General features: G+C 39.7%; 1 protein-coding gene across 1 annotated transcript; it reads left to right on the top strand.

Annotated features, from left to right (window-relative positions):
• The first annotated feature begins 330 nt into the window (after positions 1 to 330).
• LOC131481626 (cytochrome P450 2C18-like) lies at positions 331 to 12,522 on the top strand. Its single transcript, XM_058671086.1, has 9 exons — positions 331 to 351; positions 846 to 1,008; positions 1,201 to 1,350; positions 3,088 to 3,248; positions 4,640 to 4,816; positions 5,382 to 5,523; positions 10,248 to 10,435; positions 11,321 to 11,462; positions 12,341 to 12,522. The coding sequence occupies exons 1-9, from the start codon at positions 331 to 333 to the stop codon at positions 12,520 to 12,522; spliced, it is 1,326 nt and encodes a 441-aa protein (XP_058527069.1).

The raw sequence follows: 12,522 nt of genomic DNA on the forward strand, positions 1-12,522 counted from the left end.
GTTTCTCATTAAATTCTTCATGGTCTCATAAATCATATAGTAGCATCATTTTCTTCAAGAAGGTTCTTGATTTTTTTTTTCATTTCTTTAGTGACACATTAGACATTCAGTAGCATGTTCTTTAATGTTTTATATTTTCTTGTTGTTGATTTTGTTTTGTGGTTTTTATTTAAGGGAATGTATAGTAACTGTGTAATGGAGACTATCATATCCAGTAGCATGTTATTTCACTTTATGGCATTGTAAATTTCTATTTTTCTTCCTGTTGTTCATTTTGTTTTGCGGCTTTTCATTTCAATGATTTATAGTGACTGTGTAGTGGATACCGACATGCGCAGATGTGAGGATCTGGTACAGTATGCATCTGTACTTCCAGATCAATGATGAACTCCCAGCGAAACTGTTACCTATATCTTGACAATAGGATGCTGCATTCTGCCATTGTCCACCATGCCCACAATGATGGACATATGACTCTTGAAAAACTATACTAATAATATAGTGAGGCTAACAGATTTTAATCTGTTATATAAATGGGAAAATGCAGCTTTTTGGTTCTGACTTAATTTCCATAATTTCCAAACATGACATATAAACCTGATTAATGTACTGAAGTGAGTACTAACTACAATGTTTGCCAAAAATACTAAGATTTTTCATGGCACATTTTAGATCATACATCAACAGCAACTATAATAATCACCATCACATTTATGAATATAACTCAGAAATATTTGAAACTTTACCTGATGTAATAAAATCTTCAGAATTTAAAATCTGAGTGATGAACTCTCCGCAGACAAAATAATGTCTTCTTTATGTAAAATTTCCATCTTCTTTTTCAGTTCTCCAAAGCCTATGGCCCCGTGTTCACCCTGTATTTTGGCACAAAGCCCACTGTGATACTGCATGGATATGAAGCAGTGAAGGAGGCCCTGGTTGATCGTGGAGAAGAGTTTGCTGGGAGAGGCAGTATTCCACTGTTGGAAAGAATCAACAAAGGACTTGGTGAGTGTATGCATCTCTATGCATGTTGAAGTGAGTACCTGGTCGATCAGCGGTTGGTAATGAAGAGGGGAGGATGGAAAGCAGAGACCTGAGGAGCTCTGTGAGAGAGCCTATGCCATGCATGTGACTGCTCCCTGTCATCTGCCTCCTCCTAGCCTGGTATTCTCTTACTCACTGTTCTCCCACTGGCAGGAATCGGGATGAGTAATGGGAAGACATGGAAGGAGCTCCGACGCTTCTCTCTCATGACCTTGCGCAATTTCGGGATGGGGAAGAGGAGCATAGAGGACCGAGTTCAAGAGGAGGCCCGCTGCCTTGTGGAGGAGCTGAGGAAAACCAACGGTGGGTGACTTTGTTCTGCCCTGCTATCTGAACATCAGAATCTAACTGTGAATGATGCACCAAGTTTTCCCTAGGTTCACAATTACCCTTCATCTCCCTAGCTAAAATAAACCTTTGCTATCAATCTTGGAACTCTGCAATGTTTAATGCACACTATCGTAAAAGTAAGGTGCTCAGCAGGCTTGTCGCTACTCATTGCCCTTTCATTTACTCATTTTTTCTTTAAAGAATTCTCTAATTCTTAGCCTTACAGAGTAGCGAACTGCATTGTAGTCCATCATATTATTCTACAAGTTGTGACACCCACATTGTGTATCAGAGTATCACCTCAAGTTCAGCTGCTCCTCTTCATGTCAGATTCTCACTGCGTCTGGGAGACAGTGGATGATGGCTCAAGTATGAAGGTCTGACAGAAGCTGAAGAATGGTCCTGGCTCATGAATAATATTGGCCACATTTGATTATCACACTCTGTTGGCATGAGAAGGGTTTATTTTTTTTCCCTCTTGACCTCGTTATACTTCTTTATTTGAAAGGAAGAACAACAGAGAGAGTGAGGGAGAAGAGATAACCCATTCCCTAGTTCACTCCACAATGTTTGTAGGAACCAAGTCTGGGCCAGGCAAAAAGCAAAAGCTGGGAGTTTCATCCTTGATTCTCACATGGGTGGTAACGACTCAAGTATTTGGACCATCATATGCTGCCTTTCCAGGAGCATTAGCAGGGAATTGTAGCCGAAGTGAAGCAGTCAGGACTCAAAGCAGTACCCCAATCTGGGGAGCCAGCATTGAGAGGAGGGATTTAACCCACTGCACCACAACTTCACGTCAAAAAATACACCTTCTTAATATTTTCAATATCCACCCAAAATACAGAACACCTTGACCTAAAATGTAATATTTTTCTTATTTTTTAATTGTTGAACATTAGAGTTAGTGGTGCTTTAAACCTGTGGTAATAAAGTCAATTTGAATTGTACTATTACAACGGTTAGAAGAAGGAAAACAAAGGAGATGAGGGGAAGAGAGGATTGGGAGTGATGAAAAGGAAAGGGAAGGTAATGGGAGGAAACAGGAGAGGAGGGGAGAGAGGAGGAGGGGAGAGAGGAGGAGGGGAGACCAGGAGGGGAGAGAGGAGGAGGGGAGAGAGGAGGAGGGGAGAGAGGAGGAGGGGAGAGAGGAGGAGGGGAGAGAGGAGGAGGGGAGACCAGGAGGGGAGAGAGGAGGAGGGGAGACCAGGAGGGGAGAGAGGAGGAGGGGAGGGGGGGGAGAGGAGGAGGAGGGGAGAGGAGGAGGAGGGAAGAGGAGGAGGAGGGGAGAGGAGGAAGGGAGAGAGGAGGAGGAGGGAAGGCAAGGGAAGGAAAGAGGAAAAAGGAAGAAAAATGGAAAACTGAGGGGGAAGGGAAAGAAATATGGTTATCGTCTTAGAATTGTATCTATAAGGTGCAAAAATCAGTTCTATTAAACAAATTTTAAATGGATTTTTAAAATTTACCAAGTATTTAGTAAAGATTGTGTGTTTGTATGGAATATCAGATAACCAATATTAGAAAAATTGTAGTATGCAAGTGAAGTTCAGTCAAAAGACATGCTAATTTTATGAATGGTGGTTTTTCTCTAATTGAGAGACTTTTATGTAAATAATAACGTTTGTAAAATTATCCTTTCCTGCTGTCTCAAAGATGAAAACTTAACTATATGTAGTCTAATGTTATTTTTAAACTCTGTTATTTTTTCAGCCTCTCCCTGTGATCCTGCCTTTATCCTGGGCTGTGCTCCCTGCAATGTGATCTGCTCCGTTATTTTTCAGAAACGTTTTGAATATTCCGACCAAAAATTTATTCACTTTCTGAAGCTATTGCATGAGACCATCAGTATTATGAGCTCACCATGGGTCCAGGTGAGACCAAGATCCTTTCTTCATAAGAAAACATGGCTCCAATGTACCTGTTATGCTAAGTAAGAGACCCACGCTATGAAATGTCACCACAGTCACTCACAGAGCTCTGTGTTGTCAATGGACTCTGAAAAGCTGAGCTGAGCCCTTGATTCTACGCACAACAGTAAAAAGCTGATGTTCGAGCCCACTGGCTCCTTGACCTGTGGGGGTTTCACCAAGCTCCAGAAACAACTTTTACCTAGACATTGTCTGACTTGACAAATGCAGGGACACAACACTCAAGCTTGTGCAGCGTTTAGGGGAGGATGACATCCATCACCAGGATTGTACCACAATGACCTTTAGAAATTTCTTGATCACACTTGGAAGATATCATGGGTTAAAAATCAAGGAGGGACAATATCCACAGGCACAGAGGTCGCCAGAAAGCTGTAAACAGATTTGGAAGTTTGATGCCTCAGTCTGGATGCTAACAGACAAGGCCCAGTGTGGTATCCTAGCAGCTAATCTCCTCGCCTTGCACACAGTGGCTCCCATAATGGCACCCTTCTCTAGGCCCATGTGGGTGCCATTTCCAATCCTTGCGGCCCTAATTTCCATCCAGCTCCCTGTTTGTGGCCTAGGAAGGCAGTCAAGGACAGCCTAAAGTCTCGGAACCCTGTGCCTACATGGTAAACCAAGAAGAGGCTCCAGGCTCCTGGCTTAGAATCATCTCAGCTCTGGCAATGGTAACAACTTGGGGAGTGAATCAGCAGACAGAAGATCTTCCTCTGTCTCTCCTCCTCTCTGTCTCTATCTAAATTGTCAATTAAAAGAAAAACAGATAAATAAATCTTTAAATATATACATATAAAGAAATATAAAGAAATCACATAAAGAAATGTGATTGTTTTCCTATGCTGAGCTATTACGCTATTTTCTTTCTTAAAAGAAAAATCCTTGTAGGATCTTAGAAAAGTCACAGAAATGCTCATTTCTAAGAACATAAAATGCTCCAGTAAATACATTCATGGAATTTTCAAACTCTCCCTGTCCTGAAGTAATCATTCTACATTAGAGGTATAAGTAATAAACAGCGGATAAACATCATACCTCCTCATTTGTTGTCATCTGAAAGTGCATTTATTTTTTTCATGTATTTACTGATAATATTGTTCTATGACCACATTACATAACTATTGAATTTTAAATTCTGGTCACATTTTTCCTCCAGAACTCAATTGTATGAGATTTATTGTCCATGTAAAGGGGGAAAAAAAATCTATCTCAAGGTGAACATTGCATTATTTTTTTAAGGCTAAAGTTTCCCACTTTTACTTAAAAATGAAGTCTGGATGTCTTTAGTAAATGTTTTATTTGGTTAAAAAAAAATTCTTGTTTTTGCTTTTCAGGTCTGCAATAATTTTCCAGCTCTAATTGACTATTTTCCAGGGAGCCATAACAAAGTTTTACATAATATGTATTGTATCCATAATTTTATTGCGGAAAAAATAAAAGAACACCAACAATCCCTAGATGTGAACAATCCTCGGGACCTTATTGATTGTTTCCTGATCAAAATGGAACAGGTAAAGTATGAACAGCAGCTCAGAGAGTTGACTGCTTTGTGCATGTTAGGTTGCGTTTGCTAACTACTTGGCATGGGTGCAAGAAAGACAAGAATTCCTTAATAACCATGTGAATAGTTTTTGTGTGTATTTATATATACTCAATCCCTATTTCATTCCACAAACAAAAGTCAACTCAGTATAGATCAAAGATCTCAGTGTTGAATCTCAAAATATAAAGTTACTGGAAGAAAATGGAGGAAAACACTCCAAGACATTGGTGTAGTGGATGACCTGACTTCCTGGATACAAGCTGCAAAGCACAGGCAACAAAACTCAAACTAGACAAATGGGATTAATTAGACCCATTGAACAGCCGGCTGCAAAGAGGATGGTGATGAGGATTTTTAAGCAAGCAGGAATAGGTCACCTGCACTGCAGTCCATGATGTCACACAGATGTCTTCCCTACCATTTCTTCTCCAGTTTTTAATGCTGGCTTGACTTTATACAAACTCAATTATTTTGTGATTACTGGAATCAATGTGTTAGAAAGTAGTTCAATAATTTTATCAATTCATTCCTAGGAAAAGCATAATCCACAGTCTGAATTTACTCTGGAAAGCCTGAAAATCACTTCCGCTGATTTGTTTTCTGCTGGAACAGAGACCACCAGCACCACCCTGAGATACGGGCTGCTGCTCCTGCTGAAGCACCCTGAGGTGGCAGGTATGAGCATATAGGGTGAGCAGGGGGAACCTCAGAATTTGACTTTGTCAACACACTGTTAATATTCTGCATCTCATTTCTGTTTGGAAAGCTTCAGTATTAAAAACAACCAGGGGCCCGGCGGCGTGGCCTAGCGGCTAAAGTCCTCGCCTTGAAAGCCCCGGGATCCCATATGGGCACCGGTTCTAGTCCCGGCAGCTCCAATTCCCATCCAGCTCCCTGCTTGTGGCCTGGGAAGGTAGTTGAGGACAGCCCAATGCATTGGGACACTACACCCACGTGGGAGACCCGGAAGAGGTTCCAGGTTCCCGGCTTCGGATCGGCACAGCACCGGCCGTTGCTGTCACTTGGGGAGTGAATCATTGGACGGAAGATCTTCCTCTCTGTCTCTCCTCCTCTCTGTATATCTGGCTGTAATAAAAAATGAATAAATCTTAAAAAAAAAAAAAACAACCATAACAGATTCCAGTAAGAAAGTGCAACAGGTATGAAGAACAGAAGACCAATACAAAAAGCCAAATGTTAGCTGTGACTTTACATATGAAATTTTGTAACAAGCAATTATTTCACAAGTAAATTATTACTAGTGAATAGTATGAAGGTGGTTGTAATTGTTTAAATATATATATATATATGTTGATGTAATATAAAATTTGAATCAGTATGTAGAAATCTGTGTGAAAGAGCTTGGCTAGAATGATTCAAAGAAGTTGTACTTGGTTAGAAGGTTGAGGAGGGTGTTGTGAAAACTTGATGAGCACTCACGAACAAGACATATGCATCTGTAGAGACACTCCTATATACATGATCATTCTACTTGGAAATTTTTTTATTCCACTATGTAATGAATGTGATACTCACTTGTTCATGTAAAAACCATGATTCTAGTTTCCAATTTTAATGTTCTTAGGAGTCAGAAAGATAGAAATAATCAAAATAAGGGAGGAAATAAATCAAATAGAGGCCAAAAGAACTCTTCATAACATCAATGAATCAACGAGCTGGTTCTTTGAGAAAATCAACAAAATAGACTCCACACTAGCTCGACTAATTAAAAAAGGAAGGAGATATGCATCAGTAACACCAGAGACAAGCAAGGAAATGTAACAACAGATACCTCAGAAATACAGAGAATCATCAAGAACTATTATAAGCAAGTATATGCAAACAAATCGGAAGAGATAGAAGAGATGGGTAGATTTTTGGATATATACAATCTACCAAAATTGAATCAAGAAGCAATTAACAATCTAAGTAGACCTATAACATGCACTGAAATTGAATAAATAATCAAAGCCCTTCCAACCCAGAAAAGTCCTGGACCAGATGGCTTCACTACTAAATTCTACCAAACATTTCAATAGGAACTTACCCCAATCCTCCACAAGCTTTTCCAAACAATGGAAAGTGAGGCAACCCTTCCAAACTCTTTCTATAAAGCCAATATCACCTTAATATCAAAGCCAGATACAGAAACAACAGAAAAAGAGAGCTACAGACCAATATCTTTGATGAACATAGATGCAAAGATCCTCAACAAAATGCTAGCCAAAAGGATCTAACAGCATATCTGGCAGATCATTCACCCAAACCAGGTGGGATTCATCCCAGGTATGCAGGATGGTTCAACATCTGTAAATCAATAAATATGATACATCACATCAACAAATTAAATAATAAAAACCGTATGATCCTCTCATTAGATGCAGAGAATGCATTTGATAAAATCCAACACCATTTCATACTGAAAACCCTAAGCAAGATAGGCATGGAAGGAACATTTTACAAGACTACCAAAGCAATTTATGAAAAACCCAATGTCAGCATCATACTAAGTGGAGAAAGATTGGAAGCCTTCCCACTAAAATCTGGAACTAGAGAGGGATGTTCACTGTCATTACTACTCTTCAATTTAGTACTGGAAGTCCTTGCCAGAGCTCTTAGGCAAGAAAAAAGAATTAAAGGAATCCAAATTGGAAAAGAAGAAATAAAATTATCTCTATTTGCAGACGACATGATTCTCTACATAGGAGAACCAAAAGACTCAGTCAAGAGACTATTGGAACTCATAAGAGACTTTGACAGAATAGCAGGATACAGAATTAATGAACACAAGTTGATGGCAATAGTGTACACAAACAATTCCATGGATGAGAAAGAAATTGTAAGTACAGTTCCTTTTAAAATAGAGGAGAGGAATTCTAAATACCTAGGAATTAAGCTAACTATGATGAAAACTATAAAACATCATAAAAGGAAACAGAAGAAGATCTTGAAAATGGAGAAACTTATCCTCAGAAATAGAAAAGATGATACAAAAGTTCTTCATCTGAAATCTCAAAAGACCACGAATAGCCAAAGCTATCCTGAAGAATAAAAACCTAGCTGGAGGAATCACAATTCCAGACCTCAAGACATACTGCAGAGCAGTGGTTATCAAAACAGTTTGGTACTGGTACAGAAACAGAGAAGAAGATCAATAGCACAGAATAGAAACACCAGAATGGAATCCACACATGTATAGTCAACTAATAGTTGACAAGAAAATGGAAAACAATCCAGGCAAAAATCCTGGTCTCTTCAACAAATGCTGTTGCGACAACTGAATAGCAACTTGCAAAATAAAGAAACATGGCCCACACCTGTCACAGTATACAAAAATCACCTCTAAATGAATCAAGGACCTAAATCTACACCCAGAAACCATCCAACTATTAAAGGAAAACACAGGAAGCACTCTCCAAGATATAGGAACATGGAAAGACATCTTTGAAAAGATGCCAAAAGCAAAAGCAGTCAAAGCCAAAATGAACAAATGGGACTACATCAAACTAAAAAGCTTCTATACAGCAAAAGAAACAACAAAGTGAGGAAGCAACCAACAGAATGGGACAAAATTTTTGCACACTACACAAGTGATTTAAAAAAAAAACTGTGAAACAATGGGCAAAGGAAATGAACAGGCATTTTTCAAAAGAACAGATTCAAATGGCTAACGACATGTTGAAAAGATGCTCAGGCTCCCTAGCCATCAGAGAGATACACATGAAAACCAAGTTGAGGTACCACCTAACACCAGTGAGACCGGCCTACATTCAGAACTCAACTAACAGCACCTGCTGGCATGGATATGGGGAGAAAAGTACTCTCCTTCATTGCTGGTAGGCTAGTATAACCACTGCAGAAAGCAGTATGGAAAGTGCTTGGAGAATTGCAAACACATCTGCCATATGACCCAGCTATCCTGCTCCTGGGAATGTACCCAACAGAAATTAGATCTTCATATGAGAGGGGGATCTGTGTTCGTGTATTTACAGCAGTACAATCTACAACAGCAAAAACATGGAAACAAACCATATGTGCTTCCAAAGAAGAGTGGTTAAAGAAACTATGGTACATCTACTCCATGGAATATTATTAAGCTATTAAGAAGAATGAAATTATGCCATTTACAACTAGGTGGTCCCAACTAGAGACCATTTTGCTCAGTGAAATGAGTCAGTCACAAAAGAACAAATACCATATATTCTCTCTAATATAAGCAAACCATCATAGAAAGTGTAACTTGTGTTTATAAAAAAAAAAAAAGCCCAGGAAAGTGTAACTTCTATAACCCGATCCATGCTGGGATTTTTGTTGTTGTTGTTGTTTTGGCTGCATCCCATGGGTTCTGATGTTTTTTGTTTCTGTTTCATTTATTCCAAATACTTTTTTGCTCTTGCAGAATTCATCACTGGCTCATGGATTACACAGTGGCATTATTTTTCCCAAGAGTCTTTCGTGTTTTCTTTTTGTCATCCATGTGTGGGTTACTCTGTGGTGTGTTTTTTCATGATGCTGTAATTTGTTGTTATTGTTGCTCTAGCTTTTGTTATTGTTGCTCTATTGTTGTTGTTCTAATTCATGCCAGTTGTTGACCTTGTTTCATGGCTTCTCATTTATGGAAATGTATAGTGATGGCGTACTGGGGTCTACCATATCCAGATGTGGGGGTACAATGCAACATGCATTCCTGCTTCCAAACAAAAGATGGATTCCCACTGAAACTGTTGGAAATGCATAGACAATGATATGCCGGACTGTCTGACACTGTCTGTATCAGCAATGTTGGGGCACACTTAAATAGAAGACTAATGGGATTGTGACTCCTGATGAAGTTCTGTACTACTGTAGCAACACTGGAAAATTTTGTCCAGGGTGGGAGTTTGGGGGGAATCCTAAATTTAAAAAAAGAGAATGCACTGCATTTTGACACTAATATTTTCAGCTTAGAATAGCTTTGTCAAGGCATAGCTCCATTGCAAGATGAGGAGCATCAAAAGGAAAATACCAGTAAAATTTTATTTTAAAACATTCTATATTATTTTAATAAAAATTAATCTGCATTCCTGATTTTTTTCTGCATTATCAATAGTTTCCAAAACTAAGTATGTGATATATATTATCTTCATGTTTGAAATATAAACCATCGTGAAATTCCTAGCTGCCATGAATGTCAATTGATTGATATGTACAAATGTACCATAGTGACTGGCTTGTGTGAGAGTCACATATCTCCATTTTTTGGCAATTACATTTCAGTATATTATATTTCAGTATATTGGGAACATGTAATTCATATGTAAATGCCTTTTGGATAATCCCATGTTTCTTGTAATCCGAAAATATTCTGTCAACTATGCCAGGTTTCTCATTCCTAACACTTCTTTCTTATTTTTTAACAGTCAAGCTCCAGCAGGAGATTGAGCGTGTGATTGGCAGACACCGGAGCCCCTGCATGCAGGACAGGAGCCACATGCCCTACACGGACGCTGTCATACATGAGATCCAGAGATTCATTGACCTCATCCCCACCAACCTGCCTCATGCAGTGACACAAGACATTAAATACAGAAACTACTTCATCCCCAAGGTAAACTGGTTTCTGTCAAACTGCACCTCCACAAACTTGAAGGTGCTAAATTCACAGTTTCAGCCTATTACCTGTCAACACAACAAGGGAAGAGAAAAGCTCATAAATGTGGTAACTTGGTGGACTTACCCAAATAAGGCCAAAATACCTGAAAACAAGTTGATTCAAAGCCAGAGGCTTCTCAAGGGATACCACATGGGTCCAGGCGCTCATGGTCCTGGAACACCCTCTGGTGCTTTCCAAGGACAAAACCATGGAGCTAAATGGGAAATGGAGTAGCAAGGACTACAAGCAGTTCCCACACAGGTTGAGACCAGTAACAGCAGATAATTGGTCTTTGACCCATCATGTTGGTCCCAAGGCCTGAACATCATTAAACTTTAGTTCATCTGGGAAAAAAAAATATTTCATGATACTCAATTTCATTGCAATTTTAAACTAGATGATATCAGAGCCAGTGAAATGGCTTGGCATGGCTGGCAGGCTAATTCTCCAAATCGTGCTGCCATATCAGTACTGAGTCATGTCCTGGATTTTCTACTACTCATCCAGCTCTCTGCTTCTGGCCTGGATAGCCCACATTCTTAGGACCCTGCACACATGTGGAAGAACTAGAAGAAGCTCCTGGATCCTGACTTCAAATCAGTGCAACTCCAGCTTTTGCAGCATTTGGGGAGTTAACCAGCAGATGGAAAATCTTTCTCTACCTCTCCTCTCTAAAGCTGCCTTAAACTATTTGAAATGTCTCATAGGAATGGCACTTCTTTTCCTTTGGCCTAGCATTTTCTCAACCAAAAATGAAATAAAGGAAAAACAAGTAACCTTCAACATCTCTTCCAGCTCCTTGACGTCAGTATACTCTTGACCTGTGCCTGTTCATTCCAGGGCACGACCATATTAACATCGCTGACATCAGTGCTACATGATGACAAAGAGTTCCCCAACCCAGAAAGATTTGACCCTGGACACTTCCTGGACAAGAATGGCAACTTTAAGAAGAGTGACTACTTCATGCCTTTCTCAACAGGTAAGAGAAACTCCATCTTTCAGAGGTCAAGATTCACTTCATGGAATCATTTGATCTTGATCATGCCTGTTCCAGGCCCTGAAAAACTTCAATGTGTGAATGATGACAAAAAGTTGAGTTCTCTGGCACCTGCCCTGCTCATGATGTATCCTCATTTGGAGGCTGACTTCTGCTCTTTCCACAGTAAGAGAGGTAGAGGAAGAGTTGAATTCTGCCTCTCAATGCATCACTGTATCACCAACACTACTCCTTCACCACTTGGAAACAAAATAATGATTCAAGAATCTATGTCTAACTACTAACTGAAACCAGAAAGAGTGAGAATCTACAGTCTTAGGGATCATGGAGGGTAATGGGACAAGTGAGCACAGAAAGACAGAACTGCATGATCACAGCTACACACACACTCTGCAACACTAAGTAATTACTAGGGCTTCCTAATGAGACACAGCACTGTAAGAAAGAGGTTGAAACTCCTTGAGGTGTTGGAGACTGAGGAGGACAACTGGTGGCTAGATATGAGGCTAAAGAATGGAATCAATGGAGGCAAAGATCATGCAATCGAATAGCTGACAGTGAACAGGGAACATAAGCAATCAGGGTGTGCCTCTACAAAAAGAATTGAAGGAAGATCCACACAGAGCAGACATTCCATAAATTTACTTATCCAATAATGCCTGATAACAAAGCTATGAGGTGTCTATAATGCATTTCCATCCACTTATCCATCAATACATGAACCATCCTTCCAATCACCCTTCATATTCACTTGGAAAACATTCATTCAATAATCCATCACATGATAATGGTACATTCTTCCTGTGCCAAAAGGAATATCATAGTCAAGGAATATCTGTCCTCTGTGTTGTTGCTTTCAGGAAAACGGGTTTGTGCGGGAGAAGGCCTGGCCCGCATGGAGCTGTTTTTGTTCCTCACCACCATCTTACAGAACTTCAAGCTGAAACCTCTGGATGACCCAAAGGACATCAATATCACCCCAGTTGTCAAAGGATTTGCTTCTATACCACCGAAATACCAGCTCTGCTTCATTCCCATCTGA

Source organism: Ochotona princeps, chromosome 13 (genome assembly GCF_030435755.1).
Source record: "Ochotona princeps isolate mOchPri1 chromosome 13, mOchPri1.hap1, whole genome shotgun sequence".
Lineage (NCBI taxonomy): Eukaryota > Metazoa > Chordata > Mammalia > Lagomorpha > Ochotonidae > Ochotona > Ochotona princeps.